The sequence below is a fragment of the Oncorhynchus kisutch genome, linkage group LG16, assembly GCF_002021735.2.
Source record: "Oncorhynchus kisutch isolate 150728-3 linkage group LG16, Okis_V2, whole genome shotgun sequence".
NCBI classification, from domain to species: domain Eukaryota; kingdom Metazoa; phylum Chordata; class Actinopteri; order Salmoniformes; family Salmonidae; genus Oncorhynchus; species Oncorhynchus kisutch.
In genome coordinates this window covers 30,638,368-30,655,192 of record NC_034189.2, presented here as the reverse complement: position 1 = coordinate 30,655,192, position 16,825 = coordinate 30,638,368, and the positions used below count along the sequence as shown (strand labels likewise).

At 42.4% G+C, this 16,825-nt stretch overlaps 1 protein-coding gene across 1 annotated transcript in view; it reads left to right on the top strand.

The window, feature by feature from the left end:
* Positions 1-16,825, top strand: part of LOC109906618 (TBC1 domain family member 14-like) — a 63,965-nt gene that overhangs the window by 2,505 nt on the left and 44,635 nt on the right. The window contains exon 3 of the mRNA XM_020504418.2: positions 3,205-3,997. Within this exon, the coding sequence (XP_020360007.1) occupies positions 3,205-3,997 (793 nt within the window). The remainder of the gene's footprint in view (positions 1-3,204; positions 3,998-16,825) is intronic.

Here is a 16,825-nt window from a genome sequence, read left to right as displayed (position 1 = left end):
TGCCTTGTTAAAAGTTAATTTGTGGAATTAATTTACATCTAAATGCATTTGAGCCAATCAGTTCTGTTGTGAGAAGGTAGGGGTGGTATACAGAAAATGGCCCTATTTGGCAAAGGACCAAGTCCAAATTATGACAAGAACAGCTCAAATAAGCAAAAAGACACGACAGTCCATCTTTACTTTAAGACATGAAGGTCAGTCGCTATGGAACATTTCAAGAACTTTGAAAGTTTCTTCAAGTGCAGTCTCAAAAATAATCAAGCGCTATGATGAAACTGGCTCTCATGAGGAAAGAAGACCCAGAGTTACCTCTGCTGCAGAGGATAAGTTCATTAGTTACCAGCCTCAGAAATTGCAGCCCAAATAAATGATTCCCAGAGTTCAAGTAACAGACACTTCTCATCTCAGAGGAGACTGTGTGAATCAGGTCTTCATGGTCAAATTGCTGCAAAGAAACCACTACTAAAGGTCACCAATAAAAAGAGACTTGCTTGGGCCAAGAAACACGAGTAATGGACATTAGACCGGTGGAAATCTGGTTCCAACCACTGTATCTTTGTGAGACGCAGAGTAGGTGAACAGATGATCTACGCATGTGTGGTTCCCACTGTGAAGGATGGAGTAGAAGGTGTGGGGGTACTTTGCTGGTGACAGTCAATTATTTATTTAGAATTAAATAATACCACAGCATTCTTCAGTGATACGCCATCCCTTCTGGTTTGCTTTTAGTGGGACTATCACTTGTTTTTCAACAGGACAATGACCAAACACATCTCCAGGCTGTGTACGGGCTATTTGACCAAGAGGGAGAGTGATGGAGTGCTGCGTCAGATGACCTGGCTTCCACAATCACCCGAACACAACCCAATTGAGATGGTTTGGGATGAGTTGGACTGCAGAGTGAAGGAAAAGCAGCCAACAAGTGCTCAGCAAATGTGGGAACTCCTTCAAGACTGTTGGAAAAGCATTCCAGGTGAAGCTGGTTGAGAGAATGCCAAGTGTGTAAAGCTGTCATCAAGGCAAAGGGTGGCTACTTTGAAGCATCTCAAATGTAAAATATATTTTGATTTGATTACCACTTTTGGTTACTACATGATTCCATATGTGTTATGTCATAGTTTTGATGTCTTCACTATTCTACAACGTAGAAAATAGTCAAAATAAAGAAAACCCCCTTGAATGAGTAGTTTTTTACAATCGTTTGACTGGTACTGTATATATTATTTTATTGGTCAAATATTTTGGGATATCCACTGGCATCCATGAATACACACCACTGTAACGCAACACGAGTTTCTAGTCTCTATTCATTACATCTCCAGCAATAATGAGAACAATGCAATTTTGCACTAGGTATGTGTGTTCAGGGTGTGTTGAGTGGTGTGATGCAGGATTCACACTTGTCAAAGTGAGCAGGCCTAGACTCATTCAGCTCCACTCAGTCTTCAGTCTGTGTCCAGCATTGTCACCTTCAGTTTAGTCGCACTGTCTGTATTTATGCGTACACGGAATCCCTTTTACGTTGGTACGTTTTATTACACCATTTTGTTCTCTCTCTTTCTCTCTAGTAGAGTTGCTTAATATATCACAGAGAGGAAGTGTAGCATCTAGTCTTTATTATCTTAAGCATTGTTGTTTGTGTAGCCTAGTCGCTGATAGTGTTCTTCTCTATGCAATGTGGAATGTGTCCATGCCTTCCCGCGACACTAAACCAAACACAGGAAACAGACTAGGCTTGTACTACTTTCAGGAACTATGGCAATCATTCACATACCGGCCAGGAGTAGGAATTGCCATACGCATGACATCTTAACAAAAATACTACTGTGAGGAGATGAAGACAAAATGCAGTGTCATTTCAGCTTCTTACCAAATACAGATTACGCTTGACATGTTATTTTGAATTCCTATAAAAATGATTTTACCACTTGTCCGACTCTGGGATGATAAGTGATAACATCCCTTGCCATGACAACATTGATTCATTTTCTTTCTGCCAGGTGTGAGGTTTAGATATTAAAAGAAGCATGTACTTCATTAGCTCAGTGACAACCTGTCTATTTATCTCGCTCTGCTTTCTTCTGTCTCTCCCCGCTCCTTGTTTCCAGCCTGTCTTGGGGCCAAGTCCAACTGAGACTCACATGACAAACTCTTGACCAGGTTAAAGCTGACCGGGGCTTTAGGTCAGTTTAGTCAGTGGGAAACTGCTATTATTAAGGAATTTGATTTAGTTCTCAATCATATGTACAGCAGGTAGCCTATTGTTTTTGCCAGATAATCTTTATTTTCTCATACTATGTTTGACCCTTTTTCTTGTAGCACTTGGTGACAAGTATTGTGCCAGGGGCAGTATATCTATTCCCCCCCCCCACACACACCCGGCGGCAGCATAGTGTCTCTTCCAGTTCTGCTCAGGAGATGTTAAACTTATGGGAACTGAGATCTTTTGTCACAGTTTCCTTCAGATCCACACAATGACACTGACGGTACTCTGCCGCTTTACACTGTACTTTTAGTTTTACTGTGGTAAAAATAGGTTTTTAGAAGCTTGTCAATCCAATACATTTTTTATAGCACTTTCAAAGCAATTTCTCCCAATTAATGTAATTTCCCTCATCTTCTAATTCCGATTCCCCTGTATTATGAAATGGGGGGGTGTCTGACACATCTCTGTAGCCTGGACTTTGATGTACAGTCTTCGCTTATTTATTGCAGTCCAGGCAGGAACACAGTACAGGAGGTCCGTTCAGATTTCAGGCTGCTTTTGGGTTTCAGTTTCAGCCTGGTTACTGTCCGGATCATCTTTCACTTCCCTGTGTGTTTCTGCTCCATTGTTACTGCTATTTGATGGCCTGGCCAATGGGGAGGTGGGTTCTGAGTCAGTGATTTGTCAGCAGAGAACCTAATCTCTGTCCTAGCCCTACCTTTCCTCAGTAGTTAGGTTACGGAGCATGACTTTCTTGCTCTGCTGACCTGTCAAACCAAAGTTGGTTCAATTAATTAAACTGTATGCTAATGTTGTTTGAAAAATGTCACGCCGAAGGACAATATGAACATTTTTAAATTTATTTTTGTGAAAACATTTGTACCTGGCCATTTAGAGGCCATCCAGACAACCATCACTCTACTATATGACATTATCACTAGTAGGAGACTCTCGTCCCTATAACGGCTATGTTTCAATTAATTCCTTGTTCGTTCCAGATGCTGCTGGAGGAACCATAATGAAGAATGGCATGGTCAGCATAGACCCCATTTCCACAGCACAACTAAGCCCAGACCTCCACAACCACCATGAGCACAACAAGCCCCCCCTCACCCAGCACTCCCTGCCCAGTTATAAGGCCTCTGCCGAGCACTACGGCAGCCCCCAGCGGGGCCATGATGACCAGGACTGCAACAGCCTGGCCTCCCAGGACTCTGGCATCCCCACCCTGGAGATCAACCACCCTGAGCACATCCACGCCCACCCACACCCAGGAGAGAGTGGCTTTACCCTGGGGTCGAACCACCACGACCAGGGCCCCGCTACTCTCTCTCTGGACCAGTCTGGAGACAGCGCTGGCCTCCGCAAGTCCTCCACCTTCCCCCGCAGCAGCTACGACTTGGTGCGCCTCTTCAGCCCCGCCCCCAGGTCCAGCGCTGGTGTGGGAGTCATCGCGATGGGGATGAGTGGCGTGGGAGGCAGAGCCCTGAACCGCAGCGACGACATCTCTGTGTGCAGCGTGTCGAGTCTGAGCACGGAGCTCTCTGCCACGCTGTCGGCGTCCAACGAGGACATCCTGGACTTCATGGTCACCTCCGACTCCAGCGCCATCGTCACCATGGAGACTGACGATGGCGGCAACGGCCACTTCTCAGACGTGGCACTGTCGTTGTCGCCAGGCGGTGATATCGGCGGGGGTCTGCGGAGTCCGCGGCGGAGACACATGGGTCCGGGGGCAGAGGATGAGGGCAAGCCCAAGATGCTGGGGCCACTGGCTAGCTTCTTCAACCGGTAAGATTAAATATGTCTACACAGTGAAGGTTATCACTGTGATCTTGACAGTGTGTGTAAACCAATTTCAATGCAAATCCCCCATTGACATAGTGCACTGTTTTTATAAGAAATTTGAGTTACACATAGCAGATATACGTAAGATTCAGTGCTTACAGTAAACACATGCCCCATATTTTCTGTACAGCTATACCACATTATTGAAAAACATTGCTCAAACTTGCTGTGCTAACTTCAAAAAGCTCACTCACACCTCTCGACACACGCAGAGTCGGGTTCCGTCAACTTGCCTGCCCTGTGTACAGTATAGTCTAGGCCAGGGGTGTTTCACATGTAGCTCCGTGGCTAGCCTATATCCCCAGTATCCTTATTGGTACCCTTGCACAATCTTGGTAATCAAACAGTCACCAGTTATGTTTGAGTGGGTGTAGTTGCTCGTGTGTGCAGTTCGTCTGTCTTGGCATTAAACGGAGTCGGGGGTTTAGAAGACTGCGTGATGAAGAATGAATAAGTGTCCATTGTTGGCTATAGAGGCACTGCTTCTAAAATGTCTTTGCACTAGATTTCCGATGATCAATTTTGCTGGGCTCTGGCAGTGCTCCTCCTGCTCCTCCTTGCACAAAAGGCAGAGGTAGCGGTCCTGCTGCTGGGTTGTTGCCCTCCTACGGCCTACTCCACGTCTCCTGATGTACTGGCCTGTCTCCTGGTAGCGCCTCCATGCTCTGGACACTACGCTGACAGACACAGCAAACCTTCTTGCCACAGCTCGCATTGATGTTCCATCCTGGATGACCTGCACTACCTGAGCCACATGTGTGGGTTGTAGACTCCGTCTCATGCTACCACTAGAGTGAAAGCACCGCCAGCATTCAAAAGTGACCAAAACATCAGCCAGGAAGCATAGGAACTGAGAAGTGGTCTGTGGTCACCACCTGCAGAACCACTCCTTTATTGGGGGTGTCTTGCTAATTGCCTATAATTTCCACCTGTTGTCTATTCCATTTGCACAACAGCATGTGACCTTCATTGTCAATCAGTGTTGCTTCCTAAGTGGACAGTTTGATTTCACAGAAGTGTGATTGACTTGGAGTTACGTTGCGTTGTTTTAAGTGTTCCCTTTGTTTTTTGAGCAGTGTAGTTTCCTCTGTAGTAAAACCCAAACCTTCTCACACCTCATCCAGTGATACCATCTTTTGACACAGAGACACACAAGTGCATATACACACCAGGGTTTCTGAGATTTTAATTGGATATTTGAGGAATGTACTGGTCATCCATATGCATTTGGGTGCGTAACCGCATTTGGGTGCGTAACCCATTAGGGCGTCCGCCCACGCAGCCAGCGCCATCAATTAACAAGGGTTATTGGCCAAATGAGCCACATTTACAGGTCTTTAACAGCCTATAGTGAAAGACACTATTCCTGTTTCGATTAGGGTTGAATATTTTGCTGGTTTTACAAATGTTCCATCCCGAGATTAAATCACTTTTCTGCCAGGTAACACAGTATTTCTCTGCAAAACTGTAAGTGTCATTCCAAGCATTATAAAGCATAGAAATAGGCCTATGTCTGGATACTAAATGAGCCTGATGAGCCATACATTTAATACGTTTCATGAGCCCTTTATGAAAGACATTTGAATGATTCCAAGCCCAAATGATTGTGCCGTTATCCAGTACATATACGCTACAAAAGTATGTGGACAACTGCTCATCAAACATCTCATTCCAAAATAATGGTCATTAATATGGAGAAGGCCACCTACCCTTTGCTGTTAAAACAGCCTGCACTCTTCTGGGAAGGCTTTCCACTAGATGTTAGAACATTGCTGCGGGGACTTCCATTCAGCATTAGTGCGGTCCGGCACTGATGTTGGGCGTTTAGGCCTGGCTCGCAGTCGGTGTTCCAATTCATCCCAAAAGTGTTTGATGGGGTTGAGGTCAGGGCTCTGTGCAGGCCACTCAATTTCTTCCACACCGATCTCGACAAACCATTTCTGCATGGACACAATAACAGCACTTACAGTTGACCGGGGCATCTCTAGCAGGGCAGATATTTGACGAACTGACTTGTTGTAAAGGCTGCATCCTATGACAGTACCATGTTGAAAATCACTGAGTTCTTCAGTATTGCATGGCTGTGTGCTTGATTTTATAGACCTTTCAGCAACTGGTGTGGCTGAAAAAGCCAAATTCACTACCTTGAATGGTTGTCCACATACTATTGGTCATGTAGTGTATGATATCGGCTACAGCACATTACAGTAGGTAAAACAGAAAAGCCTGTTGATGTAGCTCGCTATATGCTCTCTTGGGTAAATTAATTCAACTATTTTTGAGTGTGGACCGTATTTCTGTATTGTGCATAATTCCAGTCCATATAATACATTGTTCAACCCATAAAACCAGGCGATATACCGTATTTTACGATATACCGGTATTTATGCGCTGACTGGTTTGGGTTTTTACTTTACCTTCTAAACCGGTATTTAAATGTTCGGTTTGTTAAATGTAATACCTCCATTTTTATAGTTTACTTCGCTACTTCAGTCTGCTCTCTCTCAGTGCCCCTTTCCACACATGCCTAGCCCCATCCCATATCAATCAGTCAAGGAGCGCATTTGTTGTTCCTTGACCAAGAGACACTTGCGTTCAGTCTGCATGGTCAATGCAGCACATGCAACAACGTTGTTTTCACTTGGCTTCTTAGTATAAATCCACTAGTGGTCTATAATTACACTATTAGTTTGTGTTTCTTACATTTGCAAACAGCTAGTTTGTCTTTTCTCAGCAAGTTTGGCCTAAATCTTGCTCGCCTGTTAATGCTAATCACTAGTTAGCTAACTAGCTAATGAATGTACTGAGTCAGAGCAAACGTTATTAGACCTAAATCAGCATGTTTGTGCAACAGTATCTTCTAAATCAAAGGGGAATGCGCTAAGCAAAAATGTTAGCTATGTGAAGTAGCTAAGAGAACATTACATGTAGCCAAAGATTATAAGGCCCCCTAGGAAACACTGACCAACACTTTGGTTCCTACCCTGTCACAATAACTCCTCCCTGGCATTTTCATTTGTTGTCATGTCAACCAACACTGTATTCAAAATGGCCGCTATTATATTCTAACTAAAGATTTTGAATAATCATTATATTTCCATGATTCCAACAGTTCACCCAAATGTTTTACTCTAAATTGCAAGTCAAATCACAATTGTAACATTTGGTGAAAAATAAGGCCTAGATTGTTTGCCCATAACGTGCCGCTCTACGTGGCAGTCTGGAAATGATCGCAAATGAGAAATTTACCAATTCAACCAAAAATTATTTAACAATCAGAATGGAGAAAGACCCATTAAAATGACTTAATGTTTGTGTTGCCACCCTAGGGTCATGCACTACTCATACACACCTGGCGCTGACAGAGATCCATCAAATGTATTTATCATGCCCTTTTTACATCAGCCTATGTCAACGTGCTATACAGAAACCCAGCCTAAAACCCCAAACAGCAAGCGATGCAGATGTAGAAGCACGGTGACTAGGAAAAACTCCTTAGAAAGTCAGAAACCCAGAGAGGAACCAGGCTATGAGGGGTGGCGGCCTCTTCTGGTTGTGCCGGGTGGAGATTATAACAGTACATGGCCAAGATGTTCAAACGTTCACAGATGACCAGCAGTGTCAAATAATAATAATCACAGTGGTTGTAGAGGGTGCAACAGGTCAGCACCTCAGGAGTAAATGCCAGTTGGCTTTTCATTGCGGGTCATTCAGAGTTCGAAACAGCAGGTGCGGTAGAGAGTCGAGAAACAGCAGGTACGGGACAAGGTAGCACGTCCGGTGAACAGGTCAGGGTTCCATAGCCGCAGGCAGAACAGTTGAAACTGGAGATATCTTTGTTTCTTGGGACCTAGAACTAGCATCACTGTTTTGTCCGAGTTTAAAAGTAAAACATTTGCCGCCATCCACTTCCTTATGTTTTCCAGGGAGGGCAATTTTGTGGCTTCACCATGTTTCAATGAAATGTACAGCTGTGTATCGTCCGCGTAGCAGTGAAAGTTAACATTATATTTTGATTAATATACAGTGCCTTGCGAAAGTATTCGGCCCCCTTGAACTTTGCGACCTTTTGCCACATTTCAGGCTTCAAACATAAAGATATAAAACTGTATTTTTTTTGTGAAGAATCAACAACAAGTGGGACACAATCATGAAGTGGAACGACATTTATTGGATATTTCCCAAAAATTTAACAAATCATAAACTGAAAAATTGGGCGTGCAAAATTATAAAAAATAAAAAAAAACTTTCTCTGTCAAGGTTTGGCTTTATCAAGAGGCTTTATTGCTGCCACTTTTAGTGAGTTTGGTACACATCCGGAGGATAGGGAGGCATTTATTATGTTCAACATAGGAGGGCCACGCACAGGAAGCAGCTCTTTCAGTAGTTTAGTTTAGTTGGAATAGGGTTCAGTATGCAGCTTGGAGGTTTAGAGGCCATTACTATTTTCATCAATGTGTCGAGAGATATAGTATTTAATAAATGGTTGCCTCGCTTCGAGTCCTTAGGGAAGTATGCCATGTATTTATTTTTATGTATTATTTCTTACAAGCTTTTCGCTACACTCGCATTAACATCTGCTAACTATGTGTATGTGACCAATAAAATGTTGATTTGAAGCTAATTTAGTACTTTTATGATTCAAAAACATTAAAATACTGTCAAATAACATCATACCATCTCAAAACATTTTTTATACTGTGACATGATTTTTTTGGCCATATTGCCCAGCCCTAACATGCGGCCTACAAAGTTACGAGTATAGCCGAGCGAGTTTGATATTCATTTTGAAATATAACAAGGCCTATTGTATCATTAGTAGGCTGACGCATCCCCTAATGTTTTTAGCCTGCCTCCTTTCTCTCGGTTGTTGCTTCATTCCTTCCTCGCTTTCAACAGATAAATGAATGAAGTTTCGTTGTCCTTAGCTTCATCATTCTAATGACATCCTTGAATGATATAGGACTAGAATTAGATGCTGAAGGCTTTCACTTCTCTTCACGAAGATTGAATGCTTTTGGGTCTGCATAAATAACTTCATTAGCCTACCGCAATCACACGTTTGCTCCTCTTTCAAACTACCCATCAGCAAACAAGAGCTTGTGTCCCTCTTTGAATAGTGTATTGGTATAAGAAATGCTATGAAAAAAATAACGTCCAGCAAGCTTTTGTAGTATAGCTTGTCTTACATGGGACTCCAAGAGCTAAAGAGCGTTTTTAAGGAGGCCAGCGGAGCACAGGTGTGTGCGTATTGCGCAAGAGACAGAGGCTGTAAGTTAGACACTTATTATGCATAACCAATCATTATGTAGCTAAATATAAGGCTCATACTGCATTTAATGTATTATCTGAAAGGGGTAGGGTAGGACATCTATCTCATGAATTCTAAAAGTAAGTATTCAGACACCTTCACTTTTTCCACATTTTGTTACATCACAGCCTTATTCTAAAATGGATTAAATAAATAAAAATCCTCATCAATCTACACACAATACCCACATGACAAAGCAAGAACATGTTTTTCAACATTTTTGCAAATGTATTAAAAAAAAATTTAAAACATACCTTAACTATTCAGACCCATTGCTATGAGACTCGAAATTGAGCTCTGGTGCATGCTGTTTCCATTAATCATCCTTGATGTTTTTACAGCTTTACCTGTGGTAAATTCAATTGATTGGACATGATTTTGTAAGGCACACATCTGTCTATATTAGGTCTCACAGTTGTCAGAGCAAAAACCAAGCCATGAGGTCGAAGGAATTGTCCTTTGCGCTCCGAGACAGGATTGATCTCGTTGTTGATTGTTTCACACTCGGTCTGTGCCCTTTGATCTTTTCCTCTTTTAGAGGTCTCTGTGGTTGGGTGAGTTCAACCACCGGCATTTCTGTGCTTGTGTTATCCTCCTTCGTTACAGGGGTGCTGATGCTCTGCGAACTTTGGTTTACGTCCCGTCGCTGTGCTTCATTCGACTGATTTGACTGGCTGCTTCATAAGAAGTATGGCTCAATGCGAGGTCCCTGTCTCTGCTCTCCCAAGCACCTTTTTCCTCCCTTGATGGATCCTTAACCCCCTTGCCGATGTTACTCTCTCCCAACCACAGCTGCACACCTGAAGTGTGTGTCCTGCTGCTGTTATGGTTGTCTCATGTGCTGTGTTCCTACTCGTAGTCGTTTCCGTTCCTGGGTCCGTAGCCGTGTGATCAGTCGTTGAGCCATCTTGAGCCCCAGCTCTCGCAGGCTCTAGGGGTATGTTCCTTTGTTGACTTTCAGTAGCACTTAGCGGGAGTCTCCAACATACTGAAGCAGCGTCGGAGACTGCCAACATGGGTAGCTAGCCCATGACAGCCCCCGTGGGGGTCTATTCCCTCTGGTCAGCTGTCTCTCCACGCTGTCACACAGACTTTCCCAGTTATCTGTGGTCCTGTGGTCACTTCTGTCCTTCAAACTTAACATTTGGTGACTAAGATGGCTGAATTTTCCCTGCCACCACCCTCCGTTCCTCGCTCTGCCTGGTGAGTCCCAGGTTCCCACGGACTCGATGGGATTCAATCTTTTCAAACACACTACCGGTCAAAAGTTTTGGAACACAGGTTTTTCTTTATTCAGACTATTTTCTACATTGTAGAATAATACTGAAGACATCAAAACTATGAAATAACACATGGAATCATGTAGTAACCAAAAAAAAGTGTTAAACAAATCAAAATATATTTTATATTTAAGATTCTTCAAATAGCCACCCTTTGCCTTGATGACAGCTTTTCACACTCTTGGTATTCTCTCAACCAGCTTCACCTTGAATGCTTTTCCAACAGTCTTGAACGAGTTCCCACATTTGCTGAGCACTTGTTGGCTGCTTTTCCTTCACTCTGCGGCCTGACACATCCCAAACCATTTCAATGTAATTATTTTTTGTTGTTGCTTACAGCATGATTGAACTCAAATGTTTTGACCTTTTTGACCAGGTCCAATGTCACCAACCTGATTATAGTGTCCTTCCTGTTCCATTTATAGGAATGCTCACAGCGAGGGTATGTCTGCGTGATGAGTGCTGCCTTGCCGGGCTTCTCTATAGTGCATGTTCGGCTGCAAAGTGGACGTCTCTCGAACAACTGCAGCAGGCAACCCTCAAACAATATACTTCCTCATCTTATGAGGTGGTGTTGACTGGAATGGTCTGTGACAGGGTGATATAATAGACAGCCAAGTGGTAAATTGCATTTTGTTATAAAGAAAGGACAAAGCTTTTTTGATAATGCTCTGCACAACCACATTGACTCTACTACTTGTATGTGCTTGGTTTGGTAATTAACCTACTAGTTTATCAAACTGGGTGTTTTTTTTATGCAACTTCTCATCACACACATTACTGTTGATGAAGTCATCAGGGCAGTAACAATGAATCTAATTTTAGGTTGTCACTAGTTACCAAGGCATCAACCTGCCTATTTCTGCAATGTATTTTCCTAAAATGTGATTCTAAACCTAACTGGTAACTTTACCTAACCTTAAATTAAGACCAAAAAGCACATTTTTGTTTTTGTGAATGTCTATGATATAGCCAGACTTTGTGGCTGTGGTAACTAGTGGAAATCAAATGATAGTTACATAACCAACAGTATCTAGACCAGTGGTCACCAACCTTTTTCCAAATCAAAATCACTTTTGCAGTCATGAATCAAGCTGAGACCTACCGTTCAGATTTTTTTTTAAACATGAGCTCTAAAAAAAAACGTAACATTGACCTAATAAAAACAGTTCGGTTGGAATTAGGTTTGTGCAGTAAGCATATTGGCTATAGACCTGGCCTGCCAATCTTAGACCATATCATTTTTCCAAACTCAAAATTTGATAGCAAAATAGATCAGCTGGTGTAGCACTTGCGAGGCACGGTTTTTACTGGATGAATGGTACCTGCATCTGATGGTCATGGTGGTTTCAAGACAAGTGTGGTCAAATCATGACATCAGTGATATTCAGCTCGGAGCTCTAGAAAGATGATACAGTTTCCAACTTTGAATTCCGAGTTGGATGACCGGTCAACAAAAAAATGTTCCCCGTCGGACCACCTTTTTCCTTGAATGCACTGAAGTTTGAGATATCCGAGTTCCCAGTTGTTTTGAACACGGCATTAGCCTCAGCGTAGGGACTTAGTCTCACCTTTTCATCCAGTGAGACTGACCAGAGAGAGGGGACAGTCTTCCACCTGATTGCGAAACTTGAGTCGCACCTCATCCGCCTCGTGCACAAATTCATGTTGTTCCTATGACCAGAGATATTAGAAATATTAAAATAGACCTGATGAGCTGCTAATAATAATAAAAACGCAGGGCTATCGATACACTTTGCTACTCGTTCATTGCAGCTGCAGCGCGAGTGGAAGTAGAGAGAAGCCCTTCCATGTTTTTTTTTATAGTTGAAAAAAAAACTGTTAAACAGTGCTGAATAAGACTTGAACTCACTCATAAAAACAGCTCTTTGCTGTATTCTGTGACAGTTTCTCTCTGGTCATGGTTTTATAGAAGTTATTAACTTCTTGTATATAGGGGGCGCTCTTTTAATTTATGGATAAAAAAACGTTCCCGTTTTAAACGAGATATTTTGTCACGAAAAGATGCTCGACTATGCATATAATTGACAGCTTCCAAAACTGCAAAGATATTGTCTGTGAGTGCCACAGAACTAATGCTACAGGCGAAACCAAGATGAAATTTCATACAGGAAGTGCCCCAGATTTTGAATGCGCTGTGTTCCAATGTCTCCTTATATGGCTGTGCATGAGTCACGAATGAGCTTAGACTTTCTGTCGTTTCCCCAAGGTGTCGACAGCATTGTGACGTATTTGTTGGCAAATCATTGGAAGATTGACCTTAAGAGACTACATCTACCAGGCTTGGTGTCCTCCGTTGCAATTTTTGCGTAATCTCCAGCTGCGTGTATTTTTCGTTTGCTTCGAGGAGAAACACAGCTGCCACGAATGATTTATCATCGAATAGATATGTGAAAAACACCTTGAGGATTGATTCTAAACAACGTTTACCATGTAACTGTCGATATTATGGAGTTAATTTGGTAAAAGTTCGGCGTTGTAGAGACTGCATTTTCGAGCCAAACGTGATGAACAAAACGGAGCGATTTCTCCTACACAAGTAATCTTTTTGGAAAAAATGAACATTTGCTATCTAACGGAGAGTCTCCTCATTGAAAACATCCGAAGTTCTTCAAAGGTAAATTATTTTATTTGAATGCTTTTCTTGTTTTTGTGAAAAAGTTGCCTGCTGAATGCTAGGCTTAATGCTATGCTAGCTATCTTACACAAATGCTTGTGTAGCTATGGTTGAAAAGCATATTTTGAAAATCTGAGATGACAGTGTTGTTAACAAAAGGCTAAGCTTGTGAGTGAATATATTTCTTTCATTTCATTTGCGATTTTCATGAATAGTTAACGTTGCGTTATGGTAATGAGCTTGAGGCTATAATTACGCTCCCGGATACGGGATTGCTCGACACGTAGGCTAGTATCAAACTTTTGCTGTGGCAGGGGTTGTGGAAGCTATAGGCATGGTGATTGGCGCAATCCGATTGACCAGCGCAGCAGGCGCACTCAATTGATCCACAGATCTCCAGGTCCGTCCGGGTAGGCGGAGTTTGTATTTTCAGACAAATTAAATGGTTCAAAATGGGAACACTTTCCCTATCCGGTGTGCAGGGCTTCTAAATAAATTGCACCTACCGCCAACAACGCAACATTAATAAAAAAAACTATATCCCATAATTGACAATATATATATTTTTTAAAATAGCACACACAATATCCCATAATGATCAAGTGAAAATGTTTTTCGATATTTTTGCGAATGTATTAAATACAGATCTCATTTACATTAAGTATACACACTGAGTCAATATTTTATCTCTAAGAGATAAAGGTCTGCAAAGGCAGACCTGAATTGTACAATGTCTGCCCATTTTATAGTTTTTTTGTAATTCTTCAAGCTCTGTCAAGTTGATTGTTGATCATTGCTAGATAACCATTTTCAAGTCTTGCCATAGATTTTCAGTCAAAAGTGTACATTCAACGTCATCTTGGGAAGCAACTCCAGTATAGATTTGGTTTTAGGTCGTTGTCCTGCTGAAAGGTGAATTTGTCATTTGGAAAGCAGACTGAACCAGGATTTCCTCTAGGATTTTTGCCTGTACATGTAGCTGTATTCAGTCAATTTTTATCACCAAAAATTCCCTAGTCCTTGCCGATGACAAGCATACCCATAACATAACATGCAGCCACCACAATGCTTGAACATGTGAAGAGTGGTACTCCGGGACGTGTTGTTGGATTTGCCCCAAACGTTTTTTTATTTAGGACGTAAAGTTACTTTCTTTGACACATCTTTTGCAGTGTTACTTTAGTGCCTTGTTGCAAACAGGATGCATGTTTTGGAATATTTTTATTCTGTACGGACTTCCTTCTTTTCACTCTGTCATTTAGTATTGTGGACTATCTACAATGTTGTTGCTCCATCCTCAGTTTTCTCATATCACAGCCATTAAACTCTAACTGTTTTAAAATCACCAATAGCCCCATGGTGAAATCCCTGAGCAAGTTTCCTTCCGTTCCGGCAACTGAGTTAGAAAGGATGCCTGTATCTTTGACTGGGTGTATTGATACACCATCCAAATCCTAATTAATAATGCTCAAAGGGATATTCAGCATCAGTGCCCTTCTTTGTGAGGCATTGGAAAAACCTCCCTGGTCTTTGTGGTTGAATCTGTGCTTGAAATTCACTACTCAATTTAGGGACCTTACGATTACAATGTGTGGGGTACAGAGATTGGGTCGTTATGAAGAAAATCAAAACACAGAATTTGATTTGATAAGCACACTTTTTAAAATATATATCCTGAACGTATTTAGGCTTCAACAAAGGGGTTGAATACTTATTGAGTCAAGACATTTCAGCTTTTAATTTATTTTTAATCTACACACAAAATTCCACTGAAATTATGGTGTATTGTGTAGTTAAGTGACACAAAATCGCAATGTTAATGAATTTTAAAATGTGTGTTACAGTAAAGGGGGGAGCACAACATGGCTAGCCTGTAGCTGGTTAGCTTGCCTCGCTAGCATTATCAAATGGTAATGTTACATAACCAGCAGTATCTAGACAATACACAATACACACGCAGGATCTACGACCTAAGTACATTTTAATGAGGTAGCTGCGCTAACGTTAGCTATCCTACCTCACTTTATCAAAAGACTGACTATGATGTCAATTGCCACATTCTTATCGGCAGACTCAACAGCCTTGGTTTCTCAAATGATTGCCTCACCTAGTTCACCAACTACTTCTCAGACAGACTTCAGTGTGTCAAATCGGAGGGCCTGTTGTCCGGACCTCTGACAGTCTCTATGGGGGTGCCACAAGGTTCAATTCTCTGGCCGACTCTTTTCTCTGTATACATCAATGATGTCGCTCTTGCTGCTGGTGACTCTCTGATCCACCTCTACGCAGACAACACCATTCTGTATACATCTGGCCCTTCTTTGGACACTGTTAACAACTTTCCAGATGAGCTTCAATGCCATACAACTCTCCTTCCGTGGCCTCCAACTGCTCTTAAATGCAAGTAAAACTAAATGCATGCTCTTCAACCGATCGCTGCCCGCACGTCCAGCTTCACTACTCTGGACGGTTCTGACTTCGAATATGTGGACAACTACAAATACCTAGGTGCCTGGTTAGACTGTAAACTCTCCTTCCAGACTCACGTTAAGCATCTCCAATTCAAAATGAAATCTAGAATCGGCTTCCTATTTCGCAACATAGCATCCGTCACTCATGCTGCCAAAAATACCCTCGTAAAACGGACTATCCTGCCAATCCTTTACTTCGGCGATGTCATTTACAAAATAGCCTCCAACACTCTACTCTACTATCACAGTGCCATCAGATTTGTCGCCAAATCCTCATACACTACCCACCACTGCGACCTGTACGCTCTCGTTGGTTGGCCCTCGCTTCACACTCGTTGCCAAACCCACTGGCTACAGGTTATCTACAAGTCTCTGCTAAGTAAAGCCCCTCCTTATCTCAGCTCACTGGTCACCATAGCGGCACCCACTCGTAGCACGCTTTCCAGCAGGTATATCTCACTGGGCGCCCCCAAGCCAATTCCTCCTTTGGCCGCCTTTCCTTCCAGTTCTCTGCTGCCAATGACTGGAACGAATTGTGAAAATCACTGAAGTTGGAGACTTATCTCCTTCACTAACTTTAAGCATCAGCTGTCAGAGCAGCTTACAGATTTGAGCCTGTACATAGCCCATCTGTAAACAGCCCATCCAACTACCTCGTCCCCATACCGTCATTTATTTTGCTCCTTTGCACCCCAGTATCTCTACTTGCACATTCATCTTCTGCACATCTATCACTCTAGTGTTTAAATGGCTAAATTGTAATTATTTCGCCACTATGGACTATTTATTGCCTTTACCCCCCTTATCTTACCTTATTTGCACACACTGTACATATACTTTTTTCTATTGTGTTATTGACTGTATGTATGTTTATTCCATGTGTCGGAAGAGAAAGCGAGACATCGCTCTCCCTAATTTTTGGGGGGTTACATTACAGTCAATGAACGAAGCAGACTAGACCCAGCTGCTACATTGGTGCCTATGGGAGAGCCACCCCATATAAGCAGACCGGGACATCTTCGTTTTATTCACCATCATTTGGTATCAACAAGGGCTTACTACAAATTCTAG